The sequence below is a fragment of the Leopardus geoffroyi genome, chromosome B3 (genome assembly GCF_018350155.1).
Source record: "Leopardus geoffroyi isolate Oge1 chromosome B3, O.geoffroyi_Oge1_pat1.0, whole genome shotgun sequence".
NCBI lineage: Eukaryota > Metazoa > Chordata > Mammalia > Carnivora > Felidae > Leopardus > Leopardus geoffroyi.
The window spans coordinates 88,152,178-88,169,917 of record NC_059337.1 but is presented as its reverse complement, the minus strand read 5'-3'; the positions used below and the strand labels follow the sequence as shown (position 1 = coordinate 88,169,917).

The 17,740-nt window shown below is 37.8% G+C and overlaps 1 protein-coding gene across 6 annotated transcripts in view; it reads left to right on the top strand.

The window, feature by feature from the left end:
* The window catches only part of SEC23A (SEC23 homolog A, COPII coat complex component), a 67,490-nt gene extending 53,657 nt beyond the window's left edge, over positions 1-13,833 (top strand). For all 6 annotated transcript variants that reach the window (XM_045450757.1, XM_045450753.1, XM_045450754.1 and 3 more), the window contains 2 exons: positions 1,406-1,471; positions 12,446-13,833. In XM_045450757.1, the coding sequence (XP_045306713.1) occupies positions 1,406-1,471; positions 12,446-12,535 (156 nt within the window). In that variant the 3' untranslated portion in view covers positions 12,536-13,833. The remainder of the gene's footprint in view (positions 1-1,405; positions 1,472-12,445) is intronic.
* Positions 13,834-17,740: the final 3,907 nt, after the last annotated feature.

Below are 17,740 nucleotides of genomic sequence, written 5' to 3'. Positions count from 1 at the left end.
CAGAGAATCTCAAGCAGGCTTCATGCTCAGCATGGAGCCTGATGTGGAGCTCAGTCCCAAGAGCCTAGGATCATGACCTGAGCCAAAATCAAGAGTTGGATGCTCAACCTACTGAGCCACCCAGACACCCCCATACACTTGTTTTTTTTGTTTTTTAACTTTGTTTTTATTTATTTTGAGAGAGAGAGCAAGCAGGGGAGGGACAGAGAGAGAGAGAAACAGAATCCCAAGCAAGCTCTGTGCTGTCAGCATAGAGTCCGATGTGGGGCTCAGTCTCATAAACCATGAGATCACGACCTGAGTAGAAATCAAGAGTTGGACACTTAACCGACTGTGTCACCCAGGTGCCTCAGGTGCCTCTGTACACTCTGAAAACACTTTTTACTTCTCCCTTGTAATTTTATTAGAATTATAATAAAGTAGTTATAGATTATTATAAGTTTGTTTCTCTTCTCCTTAAAGGCAGGGATCTTGCTTCATTTATTGTTGTATCCGTAGTGCCTAGTGCAGTATTATAAAGTAGGTGGTAAATATCAGTAACTATTATTCAGAAATGATAGCAGTTATTTTTAGGATTTTATTATATTTATAATAGGAGCTACCACGTATTGAGAATTTGCAAAGCTGATAGTACTTTACACACCTTATCTCATTGGACCCTCCTAACAATTCTGTTGTTACCTCCATTTTACAGATAATAAAACCAAGACTTAGGTTACTTGTCGCCAAGGAAACACAGTAAATGGAGAAACTGGGATTTGAATCTAGGTGTTCTGACTCTGGAGCCAATTTTCTTGTGTTAAGCTGCTTACTCATAGAGTAGAAAATGATTGTGTGTGGTACTAAATTTCAAAAGATAGGACTGCTTGTGTTCTTCCAATATGAAATTATATTCATGCCTGGTTCTCTCATCAATGTCTTACCATCTTACCATGTATAGTGCTATTTTCTGCTTTTATTTTGGTTATTATTTTTACAATGATATGACTTAATGGATAGATGGTTAAAATGTTAGGTAACTTGTCTTATGGAATAGCCTGCAGTTTAAAAAAGTTTGAGAGTCATTGTTTAAAGAATGTGTAGGTCACTTTTTGGAACTTCAAACCTCTGATGATGTTTCAGACCAAGTGTTTAGTAAAATTCACACTAATCTTGTCCTACTTGTTGCACACATAATTTTTATATACTGAATTTTTGACTAATTTATTATTTGTTGTTATGAATGTATGATTTAGAGAGAAGAGGGTATGTTTATTTGTAACATGTAGTGGCCTACATATTTCCAAAATGAGTTCATTTTTAGAAAGTTGCCTTTTAATTAAATTTTAGATCACATAATGTATTTGTTTGGCTCATATTAACTAAATCTATTTTTGATGAATGTTATTTCTTCTTTGCTTTTAAGGCCCGTTTCCTGCTTTCAAAAGTCAACCCTTCCCAGACTCATAATAATATGTATGCCTGGGGACAGGTAAGTGTAAATAGTGGATTTCGGAAATTATTTCTTTATGTATTTATAGTTTGTCATTTTAATGAGAACTACACATTTTCCTACATATTTGCTAATGATTTCTGTTGCAAAAGTAATGAAAAAAATGAGTAGAAAATCGAATTAAGCATTTGGTGGCACCATAGAAAATAAAAAGTAATTATGTCAAATAGAATTCCTTCATATCCCAAGTTTAGTACTACACCCTTGAGACAAAAATATAGTGTATAAGATAGGAAGTGATGATTTAAGCTAATACTAGGACATGAACTACAAAAGGGCCACACATAGTAAGTTGGAGAGGTCAGGGATTGTAGTTGAATAAGAGTGGCAGGAAGCCTGGAAATCATTGTTAATATATTTTAATTTTTTTTAAATGTCCTACCTCTTGATACAGTATATCAACATTTATTGAGTGTCCAATGTACAGGATTCTGTATTGGTACTTTAGAGTACATAGTGATCATCCTTTTTTTTTTTTTTTTAATGTTTCAGGTTCTTATTTAAATTCTAGTTAGTTAACATACAGTGTAGTATTTGTTTCAGGAGTAGAATTTAGTGATTCATCGTTTTTATCATCCCTGCTTTTTTTATTTTTTTATTTTTTTAAATGTTTATTTATATTTTGAGAGAGACAGAGAGCATGAGCCGGGGAGGGGCAGAGAGAGAGGGAGACGCAGAATCTGAAGCAGGCTCCAGGCTCCGACTGTCAGCACAGAGCCTGACACGGGGCTTGAACTCACGAGCCATGAGATCATGACCTGAGCCCAAGTCAGACACTTAACCAACTGAACCACCCAGGTGCCCCTTGATCATCCCTGCTTTTAAAGAGTTTGTAGTCTAGTATTAGGAAAGATACATATCTGAGTAATTAAAATACATGAGTCATTATAAGATATGTTCTTTTAGAAAGATATAAAATTTAGAGGGTTTAGAGAAGGAAGAGAGGAAGAGAGCACATGGTGGCAGCAGGAGACCGTGTGTGATAAGAAAAGAGCTCAGGAGAGGGGACATTTCCTTATAGAATGGTTACTATTTGAAGAAGTAGAAATTGTATGAGGAAGGGAATTCCAGGTAGAGGACAGTAAGGTACAGGGACATATAGGGATGAATAGAACAATAAACTGGAAATGTGTTGTGCAGTTAAATTGTAGACGATTTTGAATGCCAGATTGAGTGCTGAGGAGCTGAATCTATTGGTAAGTAATAAAACATTACTAAAGGCTTTTGGGCAGAGGAGCAAATTTGAGTCTTAGAAAATATAGTTGAATCTTAAGATTAATTGAGAACAGTCTGTAGGTTGAAACTATATTTTGAAGTAATCCAAATGAGGGGGATTGAAGGCAAGATAGTGAAAAGGAATAGATTTTGGTGATATTTTAAAAGTGGAACCAGTGAGATTTGCTAGAAGTTGTAGGAAAGTAAAAGTTACTCTAAGGCAAGATCGCTAAATGCAAAATCTGAATTCTGATTGGATTCTAGATTAGAGAAAACAGCTATAAAGAACATAAATGGGATGATTTGTATCCCATTTGAATATGGACCATATATCAGATACAGGTATAATATTAAATTTCTGGAGTGTGATTCTGCTGTTGTGGTTATATAGGAGGGTGTCCTTGACCTTGGGAGATATATCCTGAAGTGTTTGGGGGTGGGGCACCTGACTGGCTCAGTAGGTTAAGCATCCGACTTTGGCTCAGGTCATGATCTTGCAGTTCATGCATTTGAGTCCCGTGTTGGGGTCTGTGCTGACAGCTTGGAGCCTGGAGCCTGCTTCAGATTCTGTTTCCCTCTCTCTCTGCTTCTCCCCTGCTCATACTCTGTGTATCTTTAAAAATAAATAAACATTAAAAAAAAACTGTTTGGGGGTAAAATAACATGAAGTGTTCAACTTACAGAAATGGTTCAACAAAAAAAAAAAGAGAGGAAGAATATATAGAAACAAAGCAAATGTGGCAAAATAAAATGTTAATCAGTGAATTTAGGTAGAGTATGTGGGTGTTCATTGTACTTTTTTCTCAACTGTTCTGTAGGTTTGAATTTTTAAAAAATAGTTGAGGGAGGGGTGCCTGGATGGCACAGTCAGTTAGGTGTCCAACTTCGGCTCAGGTCATGATTTCGCAGTTTGTGAGTTCGAGTCCTGTGTCGGGCTCTGTGCTGGCAGCTCAGAGCCTGGAGCCTGCTTCAGATTCTCCTTCTCTCCTTCTCTCCTTCTCTCTCCTTCTCTCTCCTTCTCTCTCCTCCTTCTCTCCTTCCCTTCCCCCACTTGTGCTCTGTCTCTCTCTATCAAAAATAAATAAATGTAAAAAATAATTGAGGGAGTACGAGGTAAATATGTAGGGTTTTGAGCCTGGGTAACTAGGAGAACATGTGCCAGTAAGTGGGAAGGTAGAGAGAAAACGTTTGATTTTAGGCACGTTGAGTTTGAGGTAACATCTAGATGGCCAAATTGAGCAGGCTGTTAGAAATTTGGGTTTGGTGATGAGGCAAGGATGTGAAAGTTGATCATGGACAAGTTATATTTAAAGTCATCAGTGTTACTTGTCCAAGGAAAGTGCAGAGAGGCAGAGGAAGGATGAGATAAAACCTTGAGGAAGTACAAGTGGTAGGAGTATTTTATAAATAATCACAGAGGTGGGAGGAAAATGAAAAGAATACTATACGATGGCATAATAGGTGAGGGAGGACTTTATAGAAAAAAGAAGCAAGAGAGTTAACAGATTCTGAGATGCTGCAGATGTTTGAAGGAGGGTGAGGGTAGATGGATTTCAAGGGTCATTTGTGGCCCTGGTAAGCAGTTATTTTATTTTATTTTATTTTATTTTATTTTATTTTATTTTATTTTATTTTATTTTATTTATTTTTTTAATGTTTATTTATTTTTGAGAGAGAGACAGAGTGTGAGCAGGGGAGGGGCAGAGACAGAGGGAGGCATAGAATCTGAAGCAGGCTCTAGGCTCTGAGCTGTCAGCACAGAACCAAACGTGGGGCTCAAACTCATGAACTGTGAGTTCATGACCTCAGCCCAAGTCGGACATTTAACTGACTGAGCCACCCAGGCACCCCTCTGGTAGGCAGTTTTATTTTATTTAAAAAAAAATTTTTTTTTTTTAATGTTTATTTATTTTTGAGACAGAGAGAGACAGAGCATGAATGGGGGAGGGTCACAGAGAGAGGGAGGCACATAATCTGAAACAGGCTCCAGGCTCTGAGCTGTCAGCACAGAGCCCGACACGGGGCTCGAACCCACCGACCGCGAGATCGTGACCTGAGCCGAAGTCGGACGCTTAACCGACCAAGCCACCCAGGCACCCCTCTGGTAGGCAGTTTTAAATAGTGGTTGAGTAGAAGATAGATTGTAAGGAATTAGTGGGTGCTAAAGAAGTGGAGGTTGTAATTGTAAATGGTTCTTTTGCAAATTTAGCCTGATTTCAAGTAATAGGATAGAAGGTTGATTGTTATTAGGGTAAAGGCACGGAGTTTATTTGTAGACCAAGTATAAGATGCTGACAAAATAACAGCTTATAACAGCTTATAGAGATTTAAGATCCTCAAAAGCAGATCATGTGATCACAAGCACGATATGGAGTTTCAGCATTGGTAAGGAGGCAGGACATTTATTTCTGCAAAAGCAAATGGTATGAAGGGTGATGACAGAGGACATTGAGGAGAGAAAGCTCACATTGGGTAATTGCCTATTTCTTTTCAGTAATGGTGAATTATTTGCTAAGAGTGAGAAATGCTAGGGGTAAAGGACTAGAAAATAGAAAAGATGTTAAAACAGCTATAAGGAGGGGCGCCTGGGTGTCTCAGTCGGTTAAGCATCAGACTTTGGCTCAGGTCATAATTTCGCGGTCCGTGAGTTCGAGCCCCGTGTCGGGCTCTGTGCTGACAGCTCAGAGCCTGGAGCCAGTTTCAGATTCTGTGTCTCCCTCTCTCTCTGACCCTCCCCCGTTCATGCTCTGTCTCTCTCTGTCTCAAAAAAAATAAATAAACGTTAAAAAAACAAACAGCTATACGGAATATAAGAAAGCAACAGCAGGTAAATAAGAAGCTTTTACAGCAGTGAGGGGCCACTTTATTTACTATTAATTTCTGTAGCTTGCTTCCATTATGTTCTTTAGCCATGCTTTATAGTTCAGGCATTGCATCAAAGATGATAGACTTTGGGGGGTGATTTAGCACTTCAGATAAGAAAGATGGACACATTAAAGGGAGTGCAATAATTTAAAGCAATGTTAAATGACTATGAAGTTCAGGCTGGGTAGAAAATAAATGAAGCAGTGATTAGGATGAAGATGCCTTCCGTTTGAATATAGAGGTGCCTCAATATTTTGCCCTCATTTCTCTCTCTGCATACACTCTTCTTCTGCGCAATTGCATACATCCTGTGTCTTCAGCTTTCATCTGAGGCTAACTTACAAACCTCTCCCTTTGGTTTGGCCTCACATTGAGCTATAGACTGTTACACATCACTTGAGTTTCCTGTAGACATTTCATAAGCTGTGTGTGCCAACTTGAACTTGTCTTTCATACCATCTTGTTCTGCCTGACTTTCTCATTTTTACAGAGGGCCCCACCATATCTCATTTCCCAAGGCTTGGAACTGTAGTCATTTGCATTTTATTTTCTCCCTTCTGTCTCTGACTATTCACAAATGGTTGGATCTATTTCCCTTATCTGTTCCCTCCTTTCCCGGTCACTCACTGAGGTCAAGCCCTGTTACTATTCACATAAACTGTCAGTGCTTCAGCCCTTTTCTTTCCATTTTGGTACTGGCCAGAGTAGTCTCTGTAATGCAGTTCTTGGTCAGAGTACTTCCTAGAAATCTTTAATCTTAAATAACCCCTTATGGAATTACATATAAACTCTTTATAAGACCTTCTTTTGAGGGTCATTTATGGCATAATCCAAATAAGTTTTCCCACTTTTAGCTACTGTTTAGTCTTATTCCACTTTGAATATACTAAGCATGTTACCATCTGTGTGACTTGTTCCTATCACCACTTGTACACTTGGTAGCCGTCCATCAAGGCTGAGTTCAAAGTTCACTTACTCCTTGAAATTTTTTCTGTCATTGCATGACTTGATTTGTATACTATCTCTGCCCCTTCATTCCTTATTTTCATCCATTAAAAAAAAATTTTTTTTAACATTTATTCATTTTTGAGAGTGAGAGAGACAGAGCATGAGCGGGGGAGGGGCAGAGAGAGAGGGAGACACAGAATCAGAAGCAGGCTCCAGGCTCCAAGCTGTCGGCACAGGGCCCGATGCGGGGCTCGGACTCATGGACTGCGAGATCATGACCTGAGCCGAAGTCAGACGCTCAACCTACTGAGCCACCCAGGTGCCCCTCATCCATTTCTGATGGGTCTTATCCCTCCTGTTAGATTATAAGTTACTTGGGAGTAATAGCTATGTCCTTTTAATTTTTGACTTTCCACAGTACTTAAACGTAGCATGTATTGAGTATTACAGATCTGGGCAGGAGAACAGAGATTAGAGTATGGGAGCTTTGTGGAGGTGTTCAGGAGTTAAGGAGCATTTATGATATAGATAAATAAGTTGAATACATGGTCTAAAAGTTCTGAAAGGTAAGGTTTTTATAGTGAGGACAGGAGCTCACTCTGGGAAGATGTAGAAAGAGTATATAGCACATGAGAGTAAAAAATGTATGCCCATATAATGGATATACATATACATCATCAGTATCACCCTCTACCCCATTCCACTTGCTGTAGAACAAAAAGCCAACTATGACGTGGAATTTTGGAATACAGAATGTACCATAAGTCAACCTTTCCATTATACTTTAGTTATCTGAATACTGGTTTTAGTTCTGGATCTCACAACTAAAGAGAAACTTGTTTAGGGAAAAAAGTTGCAAGAAAACAGGAAAGTAGCACCAGTTAATAAAGTTCATGGAAATGGTGATTAATCGTCAATATGGAGAAGGGGAGGTTGAAGGATACTTTAAAATAGTATTTGTCGGGTCCCCTATCAAATGCTCTGAGGGGCCAGGTGACTAACAGATGAGTGAAGCTGGATGAATATAAGAAAATCTGAAACTCTCATTGTGAAGAGGCAATACCTGGGGTCAGAGGGCTTATGGGAAGGATACAGAAATCCTTTTCCAAAGGGGGTAACTGTTCCTCCACTCCAGCTGATTGTTGCCATTCACATAATTTAGTTAACAAAATGTTGTGAGCCCACATTAATGCAGACCAAATAAAATATATCTTTGTAGCTTAAGTTCTACATTAAAAAATATAGTTTAGGGGCACCTGGGTGGCTCAGTCAGTTAAGCGTCCAACTTCGGCTGAGGTCATGATCTCACAGTTCATGGGTTTGAGCCCCGTGTCTGGCTCTGTGCTGACAGCTCAGAGTCTGGAGCCTGCTTCGGATTCTGTGTCTCCCTCTCTCTCTGCCCCTCCCCTGCTCACGCTCTGTCTCCCTCTCTCAAAAATAAACAAACATTTAAAAAAAAATTTTTTTTAATGTAGTTTAGATCATGTAAATAATAACTTGCTTCTTGCTTTTCTGGGTTTAAATTACAACATGGGGGCACCTGGTTGACTCGGTAGAGCATGCGACTCTCGACCTCGGGGTCGTGAGTTCAAGCCCCACATTGGGCATGGAGCCTACTTAAAAAAAAATTACAACATGGAGATGTAGTTGGTAGACTTATAAAGAACTTGTTGAGCCGTTAAACATGGAGAAACATCATTCTGGGCTGGTAGTTGAAACCTCTATAAGTTTTCAAAGTCTTCTCTTTGCCTTTTCTTCCTTGTATATTACAGAGTTTAATACGTGCTTGATATGCACGGTAAGACTTGGTAAATATTAGTTTTTCTTGTTATCAATGGGGAAAAAAATTAAGTCTCTCCCTAAAGATATTTTAAATAGGAAAGAAAATCTGTTTTAAACTTTGAAGTTTAATTATTATAGCCTGGAAGCAAAGGCATTAGAGGCATAAATGAGAGCCCTAAGGTCTTTCTTGACCTACGATTTTTGTAAATTATGCTAATATTTTCATAGATATCATAACTAATAAATTGAATCTATGCTGTTTTAGTTACTGTGCTAAGATTTTTATGCAGTCCTATTTAATCATCAAAACACTCTTATGAGGGAGTACTATTAACAGTATTTTTCAGAAGAGGAAATTGAGGCTTATATAGCTTAAGTAACTTATCCAGGATCACATAGGCAAATTATGGCAGGTCTGGATTTGACTCTAGGCCTTTATGACTGGAGAATCTGAATTTTTAATCATTAAATTAAATTGATGATTGCTATTTAGGAAGTTAACTTGGTAGCCAGGCATTTTACTAAAAATTATACATTCTTACACTTTAGTTTTCTTTTTGTCAGAAATCGAGTCCCCAGTGAGTTTTATCTATGGATGGCCTGAAGAGGGCACCACAGCAACACTGTTTCCCCATTGCTTGTAGTGCTTCATATACTAAATGATATAAAGTTTAGATCTTTCTGCCTGAACCTGGATATATTTTAAGGAGGAAAAAGGCACAGTTGAAAAATTAAGATCAATCAGCTGCAAGTTTTTGATAAGTTTGAGGTGACCGTTACTATTTATAATTTCAAATAAGATCTCTACAGTATATAAATTAGAAAATTGATATATATTTTGCCTTGACCAGGAGAAATAGATCTGAGATTGGGTGAATTGAGGTGGAAAATGTGTAAATTGAAGAAAAATCAGGAATAGTTGCAGAAAGAAAAAATCCAAGAGCTACCAGTTATTACTAGTCTAAGTCATATTTTTGAGACCTTTGCTTCTCTGTGTTAACTGTGAATGTTGAATAAGGAAAGATATTTCAGTGTTATAAAATAATAGGTTTTTCAGAAAAGGTAATAATGATAATAGTTGAAACATGTATTCCTGTTGTGTGTGTCAGGTATTCCGTTTCTTTATACAGTTGAACTTATTTAATCATTATAACAACCATGTGAAATAGGTCCTGTTATTATCCTTATTTTAAAGATGAGGAAACTAAGACACAGAGGGGTTAAGTAACTTCCTCAAAGTCATACAGGCAGTAAGTGGCTGAGCAAGGAATTGAGCCCATGCAGTCTGGCTCCAAACTCCAAGCTGTTAATTCCAGTGCTATTGTCTCCCTTCCTTAACAAGTTTTTAAAATTCTTATAATTAGCTCATGAAAATACATAATAAAATGGACTTTTCTTTATTCAGCAGAAGTTATGGCAGGTCTGTGGCTATGCCAGACTAGAATTTACAAGAGCTATAAATTTCCATCTTACAGTTGATCCTCACTTGCTGATCTCTGAAAATTACCTAACTACTTTGTTTTAGATTTTTTATATTTACTTATAAATGAGAACTTGAGTATTAGGTGAAAAATTTTAAAATCCAGATATAAAATCTAGAAAACCTTTTTTAAAAAAGTTTTTATTTATTTATTTTGAGAGAGACAGAGAAAGAAAGAGTAAGTGGGGGAGGGGCAGAAAGCGAGAATCCCAAGCAAGAATCCTAGGGTTCAATCCCAGGAACTGTGAGATCATGACTTGGGCCGAAATCAAGAGTCAGATAGATTCTCAACTGACTGAGCCACCCAAGCACCCCTAGAAAACCTTTTTCATTATTAGTGGATTGGATTACCAGGGTCATTCTGTCAACACAGTTTTTATTAAAATAAAGGATAGGAATTTTCCCTAACTCTTGTTACTTAGAACCCACAGAGATCAATTAAAGTGACTTGAATGAAAAGTTACAGGAATAGTTTATTTTAAAAATGCTGTGTGGATGCCTGGGTGGCTCAGTCAGTTAAGTGTCTGACTTTGGATCTGGTCATGATCTCACAGTTCATGAGTTTGAGCCTTGCATTGGGCTCTGCTGTCAGCACAGAGCCTGCTTCAGATTCTCTGTCCCCTTCTCTGTCTGCCCCTCCCGCACTTGTTCTCTCTTTCCCTCTCTCTCAAAAAAACAAAAATTTAAAAATAAATAAAAATACTGTAAATATTCTTCCTTCCAACTGGCATTTCTGTTAAAATATGTGTAGTTTTTTTTTTTTTAAAGTGGGGGAGAGAGGGCCAGAGAGAAAGGGAGAGAGAATTTCAAGCAGACTCCATGCTCAGTGCAGAGCCCAACGTGGGGCTTGATCCCGGGATTCTGGGATCATGACCTGAGCCAAAATCAAGAGTCAGATGCTCAACTGACTGAGCCACCCAGGTGCCCCCAAATATGTGCAACATTATTTTCCTTATTTTTCTTTTTTTTTATTTGAGAGAGAGCTTGTGAGCAGGGGCGAGGGGCAGAGGGAGAGGGAGAACAAGAGAACCTCAAGTAGGCTCCATGTTCAGCACAGAGCCTGACATGGGGCTCTATCCCATGACCCTGGAATTATGACCTGAGCTGAAAGCAAGAGTGGATACTCAACCAGCTGAGCCACCCTGGTGCCCCGAAATATGTGCAATTTTATTTTTTTATTTTTATTTTAGAGAGAAACCGAGGGAGCACAAGCAGGAGAGAGGGAGAGAGGGGGAAGGAGAGAAGAGAGGGAGGGGAGAGAGAGAGGGAGAGGGAGGGGGGGGAGAGAGAGAGAGAGGGAGAGAGAATCTTAAAAAGGCTCCATGCTGAGTGTGGAGTCCAGTGCAGGGCTCTATCCCATGACCTTGGCCAAAATCAAGAATCAGAAGCCCAAAATCAAGAGTCAGAAGCTCAACCGACTAAGCCACCCAGGTGCCTCTCAAGTGTATTTTAGTAGGCAGCAATAATCTCACCAAGAGAGATTTATTCCTTAGTAGTGATAAAAGCGGCAATACAGTCAAGACAAATGAGCACTTACTTTAGTACTATAAAGATTAAGTTGGGTCTGGAGCTATTCTGATTCTGCGGTGCAAATCTGATGCTGACCACTTACTGGTAATGCAGATTCTGCAAGTGAAAGGACATGGTTCAGAACAAGACTGCCCCCAACTTCAGATGCCAGCTGCAGGTGGGATCCCAGGTTCCCTGTACTTCTGACCAACTAGCTACAGATCTGTGTGTGCGTGCGTGTGTGTGTGTGCGCGCGCGTGCACGTGTATGTGTGTGTGGTTGTAGGGGGTGGCTTCCCCACAAGCCCCCCCTTCAGGTTTGATAATTACCTAGAACAACTCACAGAACTCAGGAGAGCACTGTTACTTATGATCACAGTTTTATTTTAAAGATTACAAATAAGGATTAGCGAAGATACCCACAGAGTGAGGTCTGGAAGGGTTCTAGATAGAGCTTTTGTGCTCTTTCTCTGTAGAATCAGGATGTGTCACCCTCCTAGCATTGATAAATTTGTTAAACAGGAAGCTCCACTGAGCTTTGGTATCCAGAGTTACTTGTTTGTTTCTTTACTACCAGCCAGGATTGATTGAATCTCCAGCTCCCTTCCTCTTTTCCCTCCCTTCACCTCACTTCCCTTCCCTAGAGGTCAGGCTGTCTTAAATCCCCCCACCCCACCCTCTAATCATATTGATCTTTCTGGTGATTGGCCCTCATCCTGAGTTATCTCATCTCAAATCATAAATCACTCAAGTGTGATCTGAGGGCTTATGAATAACAAAGACACTATGTTTTCAAAGACACTATGTTAGGAAATTCCAAGGAATTTCCCTCTCAGGAACCTGGGACTAAGTAAGGCCAGTCAGATTCTGTATTATACAACTGGAGCATAGGCATTATTCTGCTTAGAGTGATTTTCTTGTGATTTATTTATTTATTTACTTATTTACATTTTAAAAAATGTTTATTCCTTTATTTTTGAGAGAGAGAGAGAAAGAGAGAGAGTAGAGAGAGTATGAGCACACATGTGCACAAGCCGGGGAGGGGTAGAGAGAGAGAGAGGGAGACGGGATCCAAAGCAGGCTCTGTGCTGTCAGCACACTCTATGTTAAAACTGCTATGTTTTAATCATAGCAAATATCTTTCTTTTCTTCCAGGAGTCTGGAGCACCTATTCTCACAGATGATGTTAGTTTACAAGTGTTTATGGATCACTTGAAGAAACTTGCTGTGTCAAGTGCTGCTTGAAGTGCTAAACATATTAAGGACACTTAAGATGAAATAATACTTCAATTTCCTTTTTCAGTTTATCTGTGGAAACCAATACAGGTATCTCTCTAGACTCTTTGTATTAGTATGGTTTGAGACATGTGGAAAAATGTTCACATTTCAGAATAAGCTGGAATATAAGAGCAATAAGAACAAATTTAGTTTGCTTGCCACAGTATTATGGCTGGTTTTAGAAATCTGAGGTCTTTATAACTTAATTATGTTAAAGAGTTGAAATAGAGTTGGCCTTGCACTACAGAGACATAACTCATTTGTATATTGCAGAAAAATACAAAGTGGCACTGAATGTCCTTGCTGACTTTTTGAAAACTTGTTTCTTGATTTTAACCAAGTAAGCAAAATCATTGACAGTAATGATAAATGTGAACATTTTTGCCTATTCATTGAAATATATCTGTGATTTTCAAGCACTTATGTATACACCTTTTTCTGTACTTATTCTGTTAAGGCAGATTTATTTTTATGATGATTTGTTTAGGAATTATTTGACTTTATATATGGTAATTTTCATGAAGATAATTTAATGTTTTTGGTCATTTGGAAAAATAGTTTAGAGATGGAAAGTTTTTTGGGGTAACAATCCCACAACTGACAAATGTGAAATTCCCATAAAGTACCCAACCTATGTAATGAGACGTGATAAGTTTTTTAAAAAGGGAGATAGAAAATAATTTTGTCAGAATGCGTTTTAGGAAGGCTTTGCAGTAAAATAACTGTCATCACTACTAAAGCAAATTTGGTTTTTACTGCATGGTTATGTTGTTTCCCCTTGTTTTTCTGAGGTAAATTTTACATTATATCCTTCAGTATTTTAACACTATTTTGGGAGTTTACATATTATTTCTTATTTCTGCTTCCACATTGTGAAATGTATTAAGTTCTTACTCAAACAGTATTATATAATATTTTGTTGAATTATATCATGTGGTGATGCTCAGTTTTATTTTGATTTATTCATTAGTATAATTCACTTTTACCTTTTAAAGTTTACTTGTAGCAAATGTTTACATTGCTAAAGCCAGATATGTTTGACAATGAAATTTATATCAAGTACTGCAAATAAAAGGTGGTGCTATGATAAATGCTTGGAAGGACAGTTTGATGATTGTACTTGCATGAACACAATCGTATGATAAAACAGAAACTTAAAAAAAAATGTTTATATGTTGTATTCAATTAAATAAATTGCTCTGTTCCATTTTATTTGAATTGAACTGTGCTAGGCCTAAATACCAATAAAATATACTTTTTCTGTGTTTTCCCGCTTATTTCAAAGTCTAATAAAGCCTGAGAAGCCTGATGTAAAATTAGAGCAATTATAAAATCTGCTATGAGTAGATTAAAAAGTATTCATTTTTTAAGAATAACAGCTTTAATGGGGTATAATTCACACACCCACACAATTCACCCATTTAAAGTGTACAGCTCAGAGGTTCTTAGAATATTCAGAGTTGTGTAATCATCGACCACAGTTATTTTAAATGTTTTTATGTATTTTTGGGGAAGAGAGGAAGAGCACAAACAGGGGAGGGGCAGAGAAAGAGGGAGACGGGGGTGTGAAGCAGACTCTGCAGTGACAGCAGAGAGCCTGATGTGGGAGTCAAACTCACAAGCTGTGAGATCATGACCTGAGCCTAAGACAGATGCTTAACCAACAGAACCACTCAAGTATCCCAACCACCATCAGTTTTAGAGTATTTTCATCCTCCCCAAAGTAGTTGTTTTGGCTATAAGGAAATTGTGTTTTGGAGTTAAACACACTTTTGAAAGCCCCTGTGATGATGATACATGTTTATTTGTGTGGCCCCTTAACTTAAGCTCTTTAAGAATGCATTGTTACTCTCGAATGATAGAAGTCAGTACTTACCCTTTACTTCTAACTCAATTACACAAGCTGAAGCACCTTTGTATTGAAGGGATAAGGAGGAGCAAATGTATCATGCCCTTTTAACTTGACATTTAAAAGAAATAACCTGGGATCTGTTTGTGTCTAATTTAGATATTACTAAATTATTAGCTATTTAATTTGATTGTTGAAGAACGAAATGTTTAACCCTTTTAACGAAATTTAGAGTGAATAAAGAGCATTTGTGAACTCAGCAGCAGCACTGAGAAGCTCCAGTAGGTCCAGAACTATTTTGTATTCACTGTTGAGCCTACTGCCCCCTAGTGGCCTTACCTCTAAGAACAACTTTAGGGGCACCTGGGTGGCTCAGTTGGTTAGGTGACCGACTTTGGCTCAGGTCATGATCTCGCAGTTTGTGAGTTCGAGCCCCGCGTCGGGCTCTGTGCTGACAGCTGAGAGCCTGGAGCCTGCTTCAGATTCTGTGTCTCCCCCTCTCTCTACCCCTCCCCTGATCACGATCTGTGTCTGTCTCCCAGTAATAAATAAACATTAAAAAAAATTAAAAAACAACTTTAGACCTCATCTGTGTAGTTTTATTTTGTTGTAACAACATAAATTTATTCATTTGTTGGCTGATTCCAAAAGTGAGCTGACATTTTCTCTATCCAGTTCCCCACTGGATTGATAAACTTGCGTCTTATATTCCCTACCTCCACAGACTGCATCTGAGAATGTGCTTGTCCAGGCCAGAAACCAATGAATCATTTTCCATTCTTACTCTCCACATCGTTAGTAACTATATTCACCAGTTCAGCCTCTCTAATAATCCCCCTAATCTATTTGCTACGCTCCGTTTGACTGCTGTTCTACCTTCATCGTATCTTATGTGGTTGGGGCAGCAGCCCCCTAACCAGTCTACTTTCCCCAGTCTCCTCCACCCCTCTCTTCAATTCACTGAAATACAAATCTGATGATGTCATTCCCTTTGCCCTAATAATAAAATCCAAATACTTTGATCCAGTAACATTGCATACTACATATCAATTTGTTCCTAGATCTCCTTTAGAAAAATAGCACAAGGGCGCAGATGAAAAGATGTGCAGTATTGGAGAGAGGTCTCTAGTTCTACCTAAGCATTAGTCTTAGGTGTAGTGTTTGGGAATTATATAGTGACAAAAGCGAATGCATTTTTCATTAACTGTTACAAATTAAGTGCTGTGGCTTATTGCACTTTTTAAATGCACTTATTTTAAATGAAAATAATTTTTCAGTTATTTTTCAAACACCAACAAATTAGGATTATTTGCTTTCTAATGCGCATCTTTCCATTTTATTTTCATTTTCCATGTTTCCGATATACATGCATGCATACTGTTTATACTCCCACATGCTTGATTTGTATTCATCTTGAGCATTTTATCAAGTAATTCAGATGGTTTCTTTTGCTTGCTTTTTAATAGTTTATGTAGTGAAATTAAAACACTTCATCCTTCCTTTCTTTAATAGAAAAACAAAAGCTGATCTAGATTTAATGTATTATTATCTGATGAATATAATAATCAGTATACAATACTAGATATGGAATAATGAAGTTACATTACTAAAGAAATTCAGATTTTTTTTCCTTTCCCATCTATGGATTATACCGACATAAAGTCCAATAATTTGGGTTGAGGATGTGATACTGGGAAGTTGGGGGTTTTTTCCCTCCTAAGGAAATATTAAAAAAAAAAAAACAAACCCAAAAATATTAAAATGTCTCAAGCATTTGGAAGATGGATGGAGATGTCAATTTTAGGCTTAATCAACATAAAATTAGCTATGTATTTTTAAAAGTTAAGGATAACACAGATCAAACCAATGAAACTTTCAAACCAGATCATGTAGCTTCCAAACCAGTGGAAGAAAAAAAGCAATAAAAGCAATCTGATCATGGGGTACCTGGGTCGCTCAGTCAGTTGATTAAGTGTCCAACTCTTGGTTTCGGCTCAGGTCATGATCTAACAGTTTGTGGGTTCGAGCTCCATGTCAGGCTCTGTGCGGACAGCTCAGGGCCTGGAGCCTGCTTCAGATTCTCTGTCTCCCTCTCTCTGCCCCTCCCCTGCTTGTGCTCTCTCTCTGTCAAGAATAAATAAACATTTAAAAAAGTTAAAGCAATGTGGTAAAAAAAAAAAAAAAAGGCAAGAAAAATGAAGGTAGCAAAGGGAAAGCATGGTAAAAGACAAAGGAAAAAATACTGGATTAATACTTTTTAGTGTATTTTATTAAAATTGAAAAACATTTAATGGTTTTTCACTGTAATGAGCAAAATCATGTACTATTTGAAGAACACTTTTTATTAATTTCAAGTTTTTTTTTTTCATTTGAAGCAACAGATATAAATAGCAAAACTTTCTAAGTAAATTTGATATTTTCACAAATTTCATAGATTCCTAAATTCTTAAAACTTTCTTCGGGATTGATGCTAGCGACTTTCAAAAAGCTTCTTGGTAGAACAATTTCCACTATAGTATATAAACTAGAAAATTGAAGATAAATTCCTATTACATTTGGTAAAACCCTCTGAAGTTTTTCTTCTTTCACAAAAATGAGAGCAAGTGGCTGAGTGATGGTGCATATTGACATTTGATCCTTTGGTTTCGAAGAAATGTCCAGTTAGTTATAGATCAAGGCATTTGAATATTGCTTACTTCTTTTGACCATGTAGGACAAACATCTGTTACTTTCATGGTGTTCTTTGAAATTTGATTCTTCAGTATAAATGTTTATTTTCTTATATTTTGTTACTGCATATTTAATTGTCTTCTCTACAGTTTCTTTGTGCTGATCTAAAGCTTAGTGTTTGTTTTTTTAATTTTTATTTATTTTCAAGGGAGAGACAGAGAGAGAGAGAGAGAGAGAGAGAGAGAACAAGCAGGGGAGGGGCAGAGAGAGAGAGAGAGGGGACAGGATTCAAAGCAGGCTCTGTGCTGACAACAGAGAGCCCGATGTGGGGCTCAAACTCATGAACCATGAGATCATGACCTAAGTAGAAGTCAGGCACTTAATCCAACTGAGCCACCCAGGCACCCCTAAAACTTAGCATTTTACTGTAAATTGTTTAAGCCTGGTTTAGACTGCAACTATTTTGAGTTTTGATTAATGTCATCTAAAACTTTACACCAAGAAAAATTTCTAAATTGTTCCACTGAGGTAATGGTTTATTTTATTAAAACATTTTTTTCATGTTTATTTATTTATTTTGAGAGAGAGTGGGGTGAAGGGCAAAGAGGGAGACAGAATTGCAAGCAGGCTCCATGTTGTCAGCACAGAGCCCG